The sequence below is a fragment of the Pelophylax lessonae genome, assembly GCF_965119305.1.
Source record: "Pelophylax lessonae genome assembly, chromosome: 11".
NCBI classification, from domain to species: domain Eukaryota; kingdom Metazoa; phylum Chordata; class Amphibia; order Anura; family Ranidae; genus Pelophylax; species Pelophylax lessonae.
In genome coordinates, this window is record NC_138778.1 from 176,787,341 (window position 1) to 176,804,742 (window position 17,402).

General features: G+C 45.9%; 1 protein-coding gene across 3 annotated transcripts in view; it reads left to right on the plus strand.

Annotated features, from left to right (window-relative positions):
- Positions 1 to 861: 861 nt before the first annotated feature.
- The window catches only part of LOC309566586 (myosin light chain kinase, smooth muscle-like), a 122,906-nt gene continuing 106,365 nt past the window's right edge, over positions 862 to 17,402 (plus strand). For 2 of the 3 annotated variants that reach the window (XM_082271778.1, XM_082271777.1), the window contains exon 1: positions 862 to 1,107. In XM_082271778.1, coding sequence (XP_082127904.1) covers positions 1,011 to 1,107 — 97 coding nt within the window. In that variant the 5' untranslated portion in view covers positions 862 to 1,010. The remainder of the gene's footprint in view (positions 1,108 to 17,402) is intronic. The other variant, XM_082271776.1, reaches the window with a different exon arrangement.

The following is a 17,402-nucleotide window of genomic DNA, read 5'->3' on the forward strand; positions in this document are numbered from 1 at the left end:
TTATACAACTCTGCATTTTACATATGCAGCAATTTAGAATTTGGATGAAGGGTTTAGCACCAGGAAACACTTTTTGAAAGTGCATTCTATATTCAACTATACAGATCAGACCAAAAGGAGGGACAGAGAGGGACTTTGTTCCAAATTGGGGACAATTGGGAGCTTTACCCATATTGTTCTCCCTCAGTCATGTCCCAGATGTCTCCAAACCCCATAACTTGTCACCTCCCATGTTTTATAGGGTGCAACCTCAAAACTGGAGTATAATGGCCTTCAGCCGCTTCTCAGGTATGTGGTGGGATCAAGAAGAGTTTAGTTCATAGTTGAGTAATCTCTCATCAGATCTTTAGTGTAGGTCCGCACTAAACTATGGGTTCTATAGCTGCAGGCAGTCATAGTACAAAAAAAAAAAAAAAAAAAAAAAAAAAAAACCCGACAAGCTGGTTCAACTGAAGTTGATCAATGGGATTGAAATTCGGCTTTTTTTTTTTTTTTTTCTTCCCTCTTCTTCTTTGCTTCTTTTTCTTTTTTTACTTTTTTTTTTTTTTTTTTTTTTTTTTAGTTTATGAATACAAAAAACTTTAACTTTGGTAAGATTTACATTTTTGTTTATAAAAAAAAAAGAAAAATTATTTTATTTATATATATATATATATATATATATATATATATATATATATATATATATATATATATATATATATTTATATTCTCTACCCTCTATCACACAAAGAACTTACTTTTAAATCTGGTGCTAGTAGCTCCTCCTGCTGCTATCAGACTATATGGCAATGTGTGTAGTGTGAGTGCCCCCAGGGAATGAAAGCCAGTGATTAGCTCCAGCAGGTCTCCTGTGTTGTGTTTACATGTATTGGTGGTGATAGCTGCACTCCCTTCTCCCATTATAACTAGCTCCACTGAGAGCAGCAGGCAGACTGGGTGTGCTGTGACAGTCCACTGAGATCTCATCTCACTCACATTGTACTGAATGAGCAGGACACAGCCATAGGATGAGTTATACTTCTAACCTCCGGATCCAGGTAAAGAACAGACCTGGGGGACACTCCAAGGGCTCAGAGAATGGCTGTGGAGGGCTACACCACATGGGTATGTATCAATGCATGAGATATCGGTGCATATTATAGTTTTGCTATCTAGTTTTGATATCTGTTGCATGCTAATAAAACTATGACCACATCATTTCTAGACACTTCACCACTCCAGTTTTGTATCCACACTCACAATACTATTGTGAAAGATGGGGTGTTTTTTAATTTTTTTTTTTTTTTTATTACATTATTTTTCATACACTGATTACATTCGTTTTCTGTTTTATTGTTTTGTGCAAAACAAACAAGCATACGTTACACCCACGCAGATACACATCTACAGAAAAGGCAAGTAGATCTTGTCAAATTGAATAACAAATAAATTGTAAAACTCAAATCAAAATGTTAGTGTGCTAATAATGGTAACAAAGTGCAACATTCCTTATTACATTAATACTTTTTTTTTATTACATTAGATTACTTTATATTACATTATTTTAATTGCATGTACAGATACATTGTAGGATGCTATGAAATGTACTACTTCAACTAAAAGCTGAGCCGACTCAGAATGACCTGTCATCCTTACAGTACAATCTTACGTTTAGTAGTACTGATCAGTGTTACAATCTGGTACATTTTACAAGGACGAATTTTTAAACCCAGCCCCTTCCCAGAAATGTGTAAATATGTGCTTTAAAAATTAGAGCAAAGACCAGGCGCACTCTGCCCGCTATTCCCCTCCGATCAGGACAGTGGGATGGTCTCTGATAGATTGGGGTTCTCACACGTGCCTTTTTCTCTTCATAAGGCTCCATGCACACTGGCGTAAAATCACTGATATTACAGGAGTTTTGTGTTTTTGGCTGTAGCAGCAACTCAATGTTATCCATGTGTCCACGCACATTAGGATGATTACAGGTATTTGAGCTCAGCATTTAAAGGCAGGGGAAAAAAAAACCCTTCTGGTTTGCTTTCTGTTTGGAGATTTCTGGCACAAAAAAAGTAAAACTCCCTGCTTAAAATGGTGTACAAAAATACTCAATATAAGCGTTTTTTTTTTTTTTTTTTCTGCCAAGGGAACTGCCCCCTTTTGTGGGAAAAAAAAAGTGAGAACACCCTTCACATTTTTGGAAATATTTGAAAAATTAAAGGAATGCTTTTTAATCAGAATATAGCATCAAGTCAAACTCCTCAGATGATCTGGTCTGTTAAAGCGGTGTTCCAGCCTTCCCTCTCCCCCTCCAAAAATTAAGTCAGCAGCTACACATACTGTACACATACTGTAGCTGCTGACTTTTAAAATTTGAACGCTTACCTGTCCTGGAGTCCAGCGATGTCGGCACCACAGCCGATGTTTCCATCGGCTGTTGGGTGCTGTCGCTGCCTTTGCCGGAGAGGGAACCCGGCAGTGAAGCCTTGCGGCTTCACGAGCGGGTCCCTAATGCACATGCGCTGCGCATTAGGTTTGGCTCGGCGGCGGGGGAACGAGGAGGGGGGGCCAAACTTCTGAGAGACAGCGCTGTCTCCCAGAAATGGGGAAGGGTACCTGTCAAAAACAGGTTCCTGTTACCCCCCCCCCCGAAAGGTGCCAAACGTGGCACTGGAGGGGGGGGAGCAAATCAGCGGAAGTTCCACTTTTGGGTGGAACTCGGCTTTAAATAGCAGAGGGGGGCGGTAATCGGTTTCAGCTGCTTTGGTGTTAATGAAATTAACGTGCACTAGATGGGCAACAAAGAGATGACCTTCAAAACAGGAATGGTTTTACAGGTAGAGGCCACTGACATTTTTTACCTACTCCTCTTTTCTGACTGTTTTTAACTAGGTTTGCATTTGGCTTAGGGGTCAGGATCATTACTGGTAGCATGAGGCGGTACCTGGACCCTCTAGAGGTTGCACAGGCATTCCAACTCCTCCAGGATGGCACATCAATACGTGCCATTGACAGAGAATTTGTTGTGTCTCCCAGCACAGTCTCAAGAGAATGAAGGAGATTCCAAGAGACAGGCAAGTTACTCTAGGAGAGCTGGACAGGGCCGAAGAAGGTCCTTAACCTATCAGCAGGGCTGATATCTGCTCCCCTGTGCAATAATGGGCCATACACACTATAAGATTTTCTGAAGACTTTTTCCTTTAGACTTACCAAAACCATATAATATGAGGTCAAATCTAAACACTTTCAATTTGTATGCCATCTGGCAGGCCCCTGCACTACATAGAAAAGGTAAGTCTGAAGGAAAAAGTCTTCGGAAAATCTTAGTGTGTATGGCCCTTTAGGCACTGCCAGAGCCCTACAAAACTGACTCCAGCAGGCCACTGGTATGAATGTCTCTGACCAAACAATCAGCTTGGTTGGCATTTGCCATTGAACATCAGAATTGGCAGGTCCGCCACTGGCATCCTGTGATTTTCACAGATGAGGGCAGATTCACCTTGAGCAGATGTGACAGATATGAAAGGGTCTGGAAAAGCTGTGGAGAACATTATGCTGCCTGTAAAATCATTCAGCATGACCGGGTCGGTGGTGGATCAGTGATGGTCTGGGGAGGCATTTCCATGGAGGGACACACCAATGTCTACAGGCTGGACAATGGCACCCTGACTGTCATTTGGGTATTGGGATGAAATCCTTGGACCCATTGTCAGACCCTATGCTGGTCCAGTGGGTCCTGGGTTCCTCCTGGTGCACAACAATGCCCAGCCTCATGTGGCGAGAGTATGCAGCCAGTTCCTGGAGGATGAAGGAATTGATACCATTGAATTGCCCCCCCCCCCCCACCCGCTTGCCTGACCTAAATCCAATAGCACACCTCTGGGACATTATGTGTCGGTCCATCTGACGCCACCAGGTTGCACCTCAATCTGTTTAGGAGCTCAGTGATGCCCTGGTCCAGATCTTGGAGGAAATACCTCTGGACACCATATGTCATGTCATCCCATTAGGAGCATGCCCTGACTGGGTCAGGCATGCATACAAGCACGTGGGGCCCATACAAATACGGAGTACCATTTTGAGTTGTTGCAATGAAATTTCAGCAAAATGGACTAGCCTGCTGCATAATTTTTTCAATTTGATTTTCGGGGTGTCTTTGAATTCAGCCCTCTGAATTTAGCCTTCTGTAGGTTGATCATTTTAATGTCCAATGTGGCATCCTTTTAGTTCCCCAACACATTACCCAGTCCATATCAGTATAGACCTCCAGCATGATATTTTTCCTCATTGAGATCTGATGTGTTTTCAAAGTGTTTGTTTAATTTTTTCTGAACTGAGCTATGTATGAGCTATGTATGTATGTGTAGCACCCTCCTAGGTAGGTGCTAGTGAGAGAGTATAGTTTTGAGCCCTGTCTGCTTACCAGAGGAGCTGCAGGTAAATCTATATTGTGCTCAGTATGCAACTTGGAGAAGTGTTTCACATTGGTACTAATAGGGAGGCATGTTGGACAGTGGGAGGAAACCTGACGAATGGATGCATAGTGATGATAGGAGAGAACAAGAACGTAATCCTTATAGTGTAAGCACATACTTGTTGCCTTTATTTAAAGCCCCTATCGTGGGCTAAGCATATAAGGAAAAAAAAAAAAACTCCCGCACTGTACAATGGGAGCAGTGGAAGCCGGGCCTGCTAGGTGTCAGCGTGCGTTCTACCTGCAGAGAACGTGTCGCAACCTGCGTCCCAGCTTGACTCGTTTCGTCATCAATGTGACGTCTTCAGAAGCTGGAGGCCATGCTGGGCTTAAAGCTCGCACGGGAGAATTTAAAAAAATGTATGCTTTGCCCACGATGGGGGCTTTTATTAAAGGCAACAAGTATTAAAGGCAACAAGTACATTCTTACACTGAGTCTGTTCCCTGTTTTTTGTTCCCTCCTTCTTTTACATCCCTTTCGGGGCCTTTGATCACTGAGAGGAAGGTGGATCTAAGTATCAGCTGGAGGTTTTAGTCTGGTCACGGAGATCATTGAAGCTTTCTTAGATCCCCTTGCCTAATGACGAGGAGGATCAACGATGCCTATTGAGTGGGGATCTTCACGTTCACTACCCACGAATGGTGTCTCTCTCCCCCTCCCCCCCCCCCCCCCTTCTCAGTGGGATTTATCTTTGGAAACACCTATCAACCACTGCAGGAAGAATTTGTCTGCCTTTTGACTATCAGAGGATTCTTTGGGGCTTTTTTTCACTTCACACCGTATTTTTTTAAAAAGTTAGGCTCCATGTACACGGGACATTGTAAATGGCCGTTTAGGAGCAGTTGGGCATTTTTTTTTTTTTTTTTTTTTTTCAGAAGCCCCTGAACCCACCTACATGTTAACCTATCTGTCCATGTACACACGGTCATTTACAGTCATTTGCAGGCAGTTGAGTTCAGGGACGTTTTTTGGAAAGCAATTATTTGCGGTTGAACGTGTGTTTCCCGGCGCTTCAAACGCAAAAACGCGGCCGAACACGATGACCCGCGTTTAGCGCTTGCGTTTTTCCATTTTTAAAGGGGAATGATTTTTTTGACCTCTAGGAATGGTTCTAAATGCAAACGCGACCTAACGGACGTTTTTAAACATCCTAAAAATTCCAGCATTCAAAGGGACTTTTAACAACGTCCCGTGTACATGAAGCCTTAGTGTTCACTTTGATAAGGGGTAATTTTTTGTACAAGTAGTCTTTTTTATACTTTACACTAAGTTTGATTTTGTATATTTTGTACGCACATTTCATCAAGCAAGCCCTGTTATCTGTATATAGAGTATTACTATTGCAGACTATACAATGTTGCTTAACCAACTAGGTATGCAACAGCAGCTGCTAGCTTTAACTTATTTTGTTTGTTTTGGCGCGAGTGGGTTCACAAAATTTTGAGAAAAGAATAAATGTTGATTGGGAGAGAAGTTCTACTTTAAGCCCAGTGTGCATGGAGTCTAATGCAGCAGAGTGGTATGGGGATTGCTGTATTTGTCAGTAATGCCAATATGTCTCTTCCTGGTATCGCTTAGCCTGGTGGAAAGTTTCTGGTTGATGGATCAGAAGTAGTGCTCAGTGGAAGGAAGAGGGAACGCTTCACTGGACATGAGTTGTATATGGTTTTTTAAATGTTCTTCTTTGTCATGGTGCATTGATCGCAGTAAAGACTACCTCCTCTCTGTGGAAGGAGGGATGGGGTGGCAAGGTTTTGTTGGAGCCATGTGACAGCGATTAGCAGATTACTTCCTAATGCCAGCATTCTATAGGGGGGGAAGGGGGGAGATTTCAGGACAAAAAGTAGTTAAAAAGCAGGCAAGAGTGCTGATGCTGTAAGTCCAGTTTTTGTCAGATCTTATAGGCTATCCTATTCCAGTCCTGTTTTTAGGAATTCATTGTTCATTATTTGACCACTTTTAGAACCAAATGCGCACGTGCGTGTGTGTGTGTGTGTATTCGACACGCATGCACACTATATAAGGCCCCTTTCTCACGGGCGGTGCGCCCGACGGACTCAGTTTTGCTCAGCGGGGATCCATCCGCCGATCACCGCTGAGCAGGCAGATGACAGCTCCACCTCTGCTTACTTTGCAGATACGGAGCTGTCAGATCCTCGCTCTCCTCTATGGGAGATCGGATGAAAACGACCGCCTGTCCGTTTTTTTTTTTTTTGTGTTTGTTTTTTGATCTGATCCTCCAGATGGAGGGAAAATAGGGTTTCCGTCCGGATTTCACGGACCAGATTGAATCGGAAAGCAGCAGGTGTCAACAGAGATGTCTCCACTGACATCCGCTGCTCCATAGGGCTGCATGGAGCATCCAATCAGGTCTGCCTGAAAAACTGACAGGCGGACCGGATTGGAAAGCCCATGTGAAAGAGGCCTTGCCAATAGTATTGGGATGCCTGCCTTGACACGCACATGAACTTTTTGTGGCATCCCAGTCTTAGTCTGTAGGGTTCAATATTCAGTTGGCCCACCCTTTGCAGCTATAACAGCTTTAACTCTTCTGGGGAGGCTGTCCACAAATTTTAGGAGTATGTCTATGGGAATATTTGACTATTCTTCCAGAAACCCATTTGTGAGGTCAGGCACTGATGTTGAACGAGAAGGCAGTCTTTCCTCTAATTTATCTCAAATGGGTTTGGTTGCAGGCCAGTCAAGTTCCTTCACCCCAAACTCACTCATCCATGTCTTTGTTGACCTTGCTTTGTGCACTGGTCCAAATCATTTGGTGGAGGGGTGATTTTGGTGTGGGGTTATTCAGGGGTTGGGCTTGGCCCCTTAGTTCCAGTGACGGGAACTCTTAAGACATCAGCATACCAAGACATTTTGGACCATTTCTTGCTCCCAACTTTGTGGGAACAAGTTTGGGGATGGTCCCTTCCTGTTCCAAGATGACTGCATACCAGTGCGCAAGGAGAGGTTCACAAAGACCTGGATGAGCGAGTTTGGGGTGGGGGAACTTTACTGACCTGCAGAGTCCTGACCTCAACCTGATGGAACCCCTTTGGGATGAATTAGAGCGGAGACACTGAGCCAGGCCTTCTTGTCCAACATTAGTGCCTGTCCTTACAAATGCGCTTCTGGAAAAATGGTGAAACATTCCCATAGACTCACTCTCCTAAACCTTGTGGGCAGCCTTCCCCCGAAGAGTTGAAGCTATTATAGCTGCACTTGCGCAACTCAATATTGAACCCTATGGATAGTGATGTCGCGAACCTAAAATTCGCCGTTCGCGAACGCGAACATCGGCAAATGTTCGCGAACCGGGCGAACCGCCATAGACTTCAATAGGCAGGTGAATTTTAAAACACACAGGGACTCTTTCTGGCCACAATAGTGATGGAAAAGTTGTTTCAAGGGGACTAACACCTGGACTGTGGCATGCCAGGGAGGGATCACGCAAAAAAAAAGTTCTTAAAAATTATAATTTTTTGATAGAGAGCCAATTATTGGAAAAATTAAAAAAAAATAAAAATAAAAAATTTCTTTGGATTTAGCATCTGGGGGGTCTAAAAAGTGTACCTGTCAAGTTTCAGCTCTGTAGCATGTCCAGAACCCCTAAAAAACAGCATTTTTCTTATATTTTCAGGAATACGGCTTCTCTGCGGCTGGCTTTTTCTCTTGCAGGCATTTAGCGGGCATTTTTTTAGGCAGGCATGTCATTTTTTGTATTTAGTGTCTGGGGGGTCTAAAAAGTGTACCTGTCAAGTTTCAGCTCTGTAGTATGTCCAGAACCCCAAAAAAAACAGCATTTTTCTTATAATTTTTAGTAGAAAACTAATGCAGTGTCTTTCCAGCTGTCTTTTTTTCTTTCTGGCAAGCTGAAATATGATATGCCAAGGCAAACATGCCTATCAGTTGAGCTATGACACAGACAACACTGCACACATGGGGAAATATGTAAAACAAAAAACAGGAAAAGGAAATTAGGTGACTGTCACAAAACATGATATTGTGATTGGCCAAATAAAAAGTCGCCTCGCGATGAGGTCGCGCCAAAGTCGCGCTAAGTCGCGCCAAAGTCGCACTGGAAGCGACGCTACTTTAATGGTAGCGGCAGTGTAAACCAGCACTAAAACATCCAGTGTGTGAATACGATCAGGTATGATGTTTTATCGGTCAAGTAGTGTAAGGGTTACGCCCCTCGCCCGCTTCACAGTGACAGACCAAACTCTGACAGACCAAACTCCCCGTTTAACAGTCAGTCCATTTGCACAACCGCAAACTCCCCATTTGCACAAGGTTGGATACCAGCTAGCCATGTCCCGTTCCTTGTCCTCACTGACATCATTGAAGGTCTCTTCCTCCACCCAGCCACATACAACACCAAGGGTCCCCGAAAGGTGAGAACAAGCCCCCTGGGACGCCTGCTGTGGCTGGTATTCCACCTCCTCAAAGCCACCTTCCTCCTCTGACTTCTCTTCTTCAGACTCCTCTCTCTGCGTTGCCACAGGTCCAGCAATTGACAACGACAAGGCTGCTTCTGGTGGTGATGGGGACCACAACTCTTCCTCTTCATGCTCATCTACAGCCTGATCCAGTACTCTTCGCAGGGCACGCTCCAGAAAAAACGCATATGGGATGAGGTCGATGATGTTGCCTTGGGTTCGACTGACCACCAGGGTTGTCACCTCCGCAAAAGGACGCATGAGCCTACAGCCATTGTTCATGAGCATTCAGTAACGCGGCCAAAAAATACCCAGCTCCGCAGAAAGAATGAAAGAAAATGAATGTTTTTTCTATGAAAAATTATCCTGCGCATCGCTTTTGGTCTGTTCACAATGAAGCAACGACCTTATCATCTGGGGTGTGCCAACACAATCCTAGAGGTGATCGCTTCATTGTGATGCGCAAGCCCCTTCACCACGATGTGCCTTTTTTTTTTTTTTGTTTTTTGTTTTTTTGCAGCCACAGTGTAGCACCAGAGGCCAGAAAAATTAGGCATGTACACATGCATGAAAAAGCAGGTATTGTTGCAGCCGCTGCTGTAGCAGCGGCCTGAAAAATTGAGGTTTTAAGGCAGAAAGTGCACTAAAAAATTGCAGCTTGAACCGTAGTTGGTGGCGGAGACGTCACGTAAGTCATCCGGCATGCAGAGAATGATTATATACAGCAGCGTGTGGACCATTTTTAGGCCAAGGCATCTCAGTCATCACCAGGCCTTTTTTAGTCAAATGCATCCCCCACTGTCAGTCCCTTCGGGATCCATGCCTCATTCATCTTAATAAACGTGAGGTAATCAAGACTTTTTTGACCTAGGCGACTTCTCTTCTCAGTGACAATACCTCCTGCTGCGCTGAAGGTCCTTTCTGACAGCACACTTGAAGCGGGGCAGGCCAGAAGTTCAATGGCAAATTGGGATAGCTCAGGCCACAGGTCAAGCCTGCACACCCAGTAGTCAAGGGGTTCATCGCTCCTCAGAGTGTCGATATCTGCAGTTAAGGCAAGGTAGTCTGCTACCTGTCGGTCGAGTCGTTCTCTGAGGGTGGACCCCGAAGGGCTGTGGCGATGCATAGGACTAAAAAAGCTCCGCATGTCCTCCATCAACAAGACGTCTGTAAAGCGTCCTGTCCTTGCCGGCGTGGTTGTGGTGGTAGGAGGAGGATTACTTTCACCTCTTCCCCTGTTGGATTCCCGTTGTGCTGTGACATCACCCTTATATGCTGTGTAAAGCATACTTTTTAACTTATTTTGTAGCTGCTGCATCCTTTGCGACTGCCGGTAATTGGGTAACATATCACAGACTTTCTGCTTATACCGGGGGTCTAGTAGTGTGGCCACCCAGTACAGGTCGTTCTCCTTCAGCCTTTTTATACGAGGGTCCCTCAACAGGCATGACAGCATGAAAGACCCCATTTGCACAAGGTTGGATGCCGAGCTACTCATGTCCAATTCCTCGTCCTCACTGATGTCATTGAAGGTGTGTTCTTCCCCCCAGCCACGTACAACACCACGGGTACCAGATAGGTGACAACGAGCACCCTGGGATGCCTGCTGTGGTTGGTGTTCCTCCTCCTCAAAGCCACATTCCTCCTCTGACTCCTCTTCCTCACACTCCTCTTCCAGTGTTGCCGCAGGTCCAGCAATCGATGGTAAGGCTGTTTCTGGTGGTGGTGATGGTGACCACAACTCTTCCTCTTCCTCTTCACGCTCATCTACGGCCTGATCCAGCACTCTTCGCAGGGCACGCTCCAGGAAAAAAACATATGGGATGATGTCGCTGATGGTGCCTTCGGTGCGACTCACTAGGTTTGTCACCTCCTCAAAAGGACGCATGAGCCTACAGGCATTGCGCATGAGCGTCCAGTAACGTGGCAAAAAAATACCCAGCTCCGCAGAGGCTGTCCTAGCACCCCGGTCATACAAATACTCGTTGACCGCTTTTTCTTGTTGGAGCAGGCGGTCGAACATTAGCAGTGTTGAATTCCAACGTGTCGGGCTGTCGCAAATCAAGCGCCTCACTGGCATGTTGTTTCGCCGCTGAATATCTGCAAAGTGCGCCATGGCCGTGTAGGAACGCCTGAAATGGCCACACACCTTCCTGGCCTGCTTGAGGACGTCCTGTAAGCCTGGGTACTTCTGCACAAAATGTTGCACAATCAGATTCAACACATGTGCCATGCACGGCACATGTGTCAACTTGCCCAAATTCAATGCCGCCAACAAATTGCTGCCGTTGTCACACACCACTTTGCCGATCTCCAGTTGGTGCGGGGTCAGCCACTGATCCACCTGTGCGTTCAGGGCGGACAGTAGTGCTGGTCCGGTGTGACTCTCTGCTTTCAGGCAAGTCAACCCCAAGACAGCGTGACACTGTCGTATCCGGCATGTGGAATAGCCCCTGGGGAGCTGGGGGGGTGCAGTTGGTGTGGAGCAAGACGCAACAGCAGAAGAGGACTCAGCCGAGGAGGTTAGCAAAGAGGATGGAGTAGGAGGAGTAGAGGAGGTGGCAGCAGGCCTGCCTGCAAGTCGTGGCGGTGTCACCAACTCCTCTGCAGCAGAGCCACGCATTCCATGCTTGGCAGCCGCCAGCAGGTTTACCCAATGCGCAGTGTAAGTTATATACCTGCCCTGACCGTGCTTTGCAGACCAGCTATCAGTGGTCAGATGGACCCTTGCCCCAACACTGTGTGCCAGACGGGACATGATTTCCTTTTCCACAATAGAGTACAAGTTGGGGATTGCCTTTTGTGAAAAATAATTTCGGCCGGGTACCTTCCACTGCGGTGTCCCAATAGCGACAAATTTTTTGAAGGCCTCAGACTCCACCAGCTTGTATGGTAAAAGCTGGCGGGCTAAGAGTTCCGACAAGCCAGCTGTCAGACGCCGGGCAAGGGGGTGACTCTGTGAGATTGGCTTCTTACGCTCAAACATTTCCTTCACAGACACCTGACTGTGGGCAGGTGACGAGCAGGAACTGCTGAAGGTGAGAGGCGGAGGGGCGGGTTGTTGATAGGGGGCATGGAGGACAGCAGTGGTTGACGTGGCTGAAGATGCTGGACCAGGAGGAGGATGGTGGCTTTCAGTTTGTGTGCTGCTTTTACTCATGTGTTGATCCCATAGGCGTTTGTGATGTGAGATCATGTGCCTTCGCAAAGCAGTTGTACCTAGGTGGGTGTTGGACTTCCCACGACTCAGTTTCTTTTGGCACAGGTTACAAATGGCATCGCTGATATCAGAGGCAGACACACAAAAAAAATGCCACACTGCTGAGCTTTGCAAGGACGGCATTCTGGTGGTGGCAACAGCTTGCGTTGATTGGCGTGCTGTCTGGCTGACCCCGGGTGCCGAATCTACATGCTGTCTGACTGCGCCACTAGCTCCTTGCGATGACCTCCTCCCCCTGCTTCCAACTCGTCTCCTCCTCCTCTCTGTCTCCCCATCTGAACTTTCCCCCTCTTCTTCTGCTCTTCGAGCAGGCACCCAGGTGACATCCACAGACACATCGTCATCATCAGCCGCTTCACTTGACAACTCAGCAAAGGCAGCAGCAGCAGGTACAACATCATCATCATCATCATCACAATGTACGTCCATGTGTATAATGCTGCCTGACTGAGACATATCCCCGTTATCTACATCCTCTGGCACTAATAGTTGCGCATCACTTATTTCTTCCAACTGATGTGAAAATAACTCCTCTGACGGATCAAGTGAAGCGGCTGTGGTGCTAGTGTTGGTGGTGGTGCCGGCGGGCTGGCGAGTGGTAAATTGAGAGGTGCCCGAAGCTGAGCTGGAGGAGGATGGTACATTAAGGTTCCGAGCGGAAGCTGTAGATGATTGGGTGTCCTGTGTAAGCCAGTCAACTATGGCCTCAGAATTTTTTGAGTTCAGGGTCTGTGGTGGCCTCTGAACACTGGGCATTATTCTAGGGCCTAAGGAAATCACAGCACCACGACCACGACGGCCCTTGCGGGGTGGCCTGCCTCTGCCTGTCATTTTTTTTAATGTGTTGTTACTGTTGTACTATGAGTGCAAGCTGCTGTGCCACCTTATATATCAGTGGTGGGTGGGCAGTGGCACAGTACACTCTCTGTGGACCTGACAGCAGTCACTGGCACCCAGGCAACTGCAATTTAAAAAATATATATATATATTTTTTTTACTTTGCAAGCTGCTGTGCCACCTTATATATCAGTGGTGGGTGGGCAGTGGCACAGTACACTCTCTGTGGACCTGACAGCAGTCACTGGCACCCAGGCAACTGCAATTTAAAAAATATATATATATATTTTTTTACTTTGCAAGCTGCTGTGCCACCTTATATATCAGTGGTGGGTGGGCAGTGGCACAGTACACTCTCTGTGGACCTGACAGCAGTCACTGGCACCCAGGCAACTGCAATTTAAAAAAATATATATTTTTTTTTACTTTGCAAGCTGCTGTGCCACCTTATATATCAGTGGTGGGTGGGCACACAGTGGCACTGCAGTGGGCACAGTACACTCTGTGGACCTGACAGTCACTGGCAGCCCAGGCAACTGCAATAATAAAAAATATTTTTTTTTTTTCAATTTATTGCAACAAGATGCTGTGCCACCGTATATATATCAGTGGTGGGCAGTGCACTGCAGTGGGTACAGTGCACTCTGTGGACCTGACACAGCACTCACTGCAATTATGACCGAGGAAAAAAAAAAATATTTTTTAAAATGCCAGGTACTGTGCCTGTGCCACCCGAAATGAGTGTGGTGTGCACACAGTACAGTCTGTGGTAGGTCTTTGGCCTCTCACACACAGCGGGCAGGCAACTGCAGTGTACAATAGATATAGATATAGATATATATATATATATATATTATATAGAGGAAAAACTCTATTACCAGTTACCAGCCCTTAAAAGGGCTTTTGGGGACGCTAAATATATATATATATATATATATATATATATATATAAATAAAAAAAAAAAACTCAATTACCAGCCCTTAAAAGGGCTTTTGGGGACACTAGATAGATAGATAGATAGATAGATATATATATATATAAGAAGAAACAACTCAATTACCAGCCCTTAAAAGGGCTTTTGGGGACGCTAGAAATATATATATATATATATATATATATATATATATATATATATATATATATATATATATATATATATATATATATATATAAAAAAAAATTACACAAATAGCCCTTAGAAGGGCTTTTTGGGGTGCTGTCCTTACAGCAGTAGTGGACCAAGAACACTGCAAGACCAGGAACACTGACTAACTGTCCCTAGCTTAACAGCAGCAGCAGCAGCAGCAGCAGCTCTCTCCCTACTCTCACTACACACACTGCTTCAGAATGATCTAAGATGGATGCTGCCCTTGCTTATTTATAGGAGGTGGGAGGGTGTGGGAGGGAGGTATGCTGATTGGCTGGAAATGTGTCTGCTGACTGTGAGGTTCAGGGTCAAAGTTTGCCTCAATGATGTATTATGGGGGGCGGACCGAACATCGCATATGTTCGCCCGCAGCGGCGAACGCGAACATGCGAAGTTCGCCGGGAACTGTTCTCCGGCGAACAGTTCTGTACATCTCTACCTATGGACTAAGGCCATTAAAAATCATGTGTAATGGCAGGTGTCCCAATACTTTTGGTAGTGTGTGTTTAAAAAAATTAATTTTATATATATATATATCTCATTTATCTAGTAGCCAGAGTAGAAAAGCCTGTCCCCTGCCAGCATGCTGCAAAAAAGCACTGTTGCTCTTGCCATGAAAGCAGTGGGCTCTCTGCAGAGACCTGACACTCCAGCTTTTGTGTCTTAACTATTAGTCTCAGGTCGGTAAAGCTCATGCTCCCTGCTGATTGGAGAACTCTAGCTCTGACTCGGTAAGGGCTGTTGTAGACAGAGATGTGGCTCCTATGCAGTGTAAGCCCAATTCACACTAGTTTGTTTTCTTCTGCGTTTTGAACAACAGTGGAAATCCCTATTCTTCTCTATGGTGCCTGTTCCCATCAGTGCAGCTTGTGAGCTAATCACTTTCTGTGATGTGGGCCCCTATACTGTTATCTAACTCTATAACTCCTAACTGTCTAGAGGCACACGACAGTTATCCGTTTTTTTGTTTTCAGCTAGCCCCCATGGACTACAAAACATTACCCCCTGTTATGAAGAAGAGGGAGAGGTTATGTAGTCCTAACACACTCCCTTTCCTAGGGTGACAATGCTGCTCAGTCCTGTTGTCCCCCTTGAACAGGAAGTGAGTTACAGGCAGGATTACCAGGTAAAATAAAAAGTGTGAAAATGGAAAAGGAATGCAGCCACCACATCTAAGGACCATTGAGCTGCAATACTATTGCTTTTGGCTCTTAGATTTAGAGACCCTTAACTGTAAGATTTGAAATCCCTTTTTTGTTTTGATGCTCTTGAAACTTTTATGTTTCTAAATTACTCTCGAACATCAGTGGAGGTTTTGACTGAACATGTAAATGCATGAACATAAATGTTAAATGCAGTCCACTCATCTCATCCTTCATTGCATCGGTTTTCTTATCAAGCTGCTGCTTGACTTGTGTCCTCACATTTGTATCTGTCACCAATAAAAGATCTTTGATCATGCAGCAGTTCTCCGACACGTTGATTGCCAAAATTGTCTTTTTTTACAAGATGAATGTTTCTTCACTTGTGTAGCAGGTTTTCCAGGCCTGTGGCCTGATGTGGGTCTGCCATTGGTAACAGTTACCCCTCCAGGCCTTGTGAGCTGCAGCCCTGGGTGTGAGAACTGAGATATTGACAACTCCGGCATCTTTGTTTTGTGGTTTTATTGTAGGAAAAGGGGATGGGAGAAGGGAATGAGTAGGATACTCCTTAGGCTTAACTAGATACAATTTGGGACTTTATCCAGAAAATGTCTGTTAACGCTGCCTTGACGTGAGCTGATGCTAGCCAATGCTCACTGACGCTTAGAACACACTATTACTTGACTGAAGTGCTGAATCCTCGACTCTTGGTCCAGAAGACTCAGGACTGTTGAGCATAGAACTACTGACACTGCTGCAATGCAAAGTCTCTGACCACTCTCTCCAGCCTGGCACTGGCTGGAGGTGGCGTGCTGTGAATTACTGTATAGCTGCAACTCTCAACTGGCACTCTGCACAATTCAGGGCCCAAACCGCAGACGACCCCTTTTACACTTTCAACTCTTCAGGGTCCACTGACTATGTACCCCTTCTATTACTTCAGGGTCCTCAACCTAGGTACCCCCTTTCTGCTAGCTGGCACTGGATCCCAGAACCTCCTCCGTGGTGATCTCCTCTAACTCTTCAGGCAGACCCCCAGGGGCAATCTTCAATACTCACGACCTGTGTAGGTTTTCCTGGGACTGGACCCCTCTCGCACACCGGATCCCCTCAGCTCAACTCAGCACTCTCTGGATACTCGGGCGACACCCAGAGACGTCCACCTTCCTCAGACAGGAGGAGAGACAGCCGTACTCTTCCTCCTGTGACTCTGCTCCCGCAAAGACACTGCGTCGCGTGCTTCCCCCTAACTTATACCCACTCCCAGAATCCCTTGCAGCATAATCTGCCTTCTGGGGTAGTTACAAGCCTGGATGTGCCCCTGATTGGGTTTCCTCCACTGCCTCATCAGAAGCCTCTAATAGAGCCAGTGGGGAGACTTCCCTCACAGGAGACACACTTTGAAACCATTAAAACCTACCTAGAAAAAGAAACACGCAGACAGGCCCACTATGCATTTACCTAGCACCTCCCTGTAGGGTGCTACACTTGATTAAAGCAAACCTGTCATTGGATTATACTTTTTTAATGGAATTGCTGCTGGTCTCCTAAAGCTTCATTACAGCAACTCATAGGCTGCTGAATTGTACATTGCAGGACCACGCCGCAACTGTGAAAAGTTGCTCTTTTGCTGCAGGATGACAGTAAGATCCTGGTCAGACTGCTCCATTTCAGTTTTTGGCTGCAGTAAGCCACTGTTGGGGGGGGGGGGGGGGGTGTATTGATGCGCCCATATTTTTCTTTTTTTTTTTTGCACTGCATTTGTCTTCACATTGCAGCGCGGTGACATGTGGTGCCTAGCTGTGTGCTGTCGTAAAATGCATTATGGTGCTGCTCACTGCACCGCACCTCCGAGCAGCAGTGCAGTGCTAATGGGGCATGTAGAAAACATGGTTTTCTATGTGTCCCAGCAGTGACTGGGATTTATCCAGTGCAGAAATGCCAATCAACGCACTGTAAGTTCCTTACAGTGCACTTGGAAAGTGGTCAGTGACTGACCGAGTTGTGCTGACCAACTGGCCGAGCTAACAGAGCTGCCGGCAGAATCTCGACTTACACGGTCGGATCAGGCCCCAAATTTATGCCATGGCCTACTCATGGCTGGCTGTCCAAGCTGCTGACCGGGTTGATAGAGCTGCGGAAGGGTGTCTGCCATTTTCCCC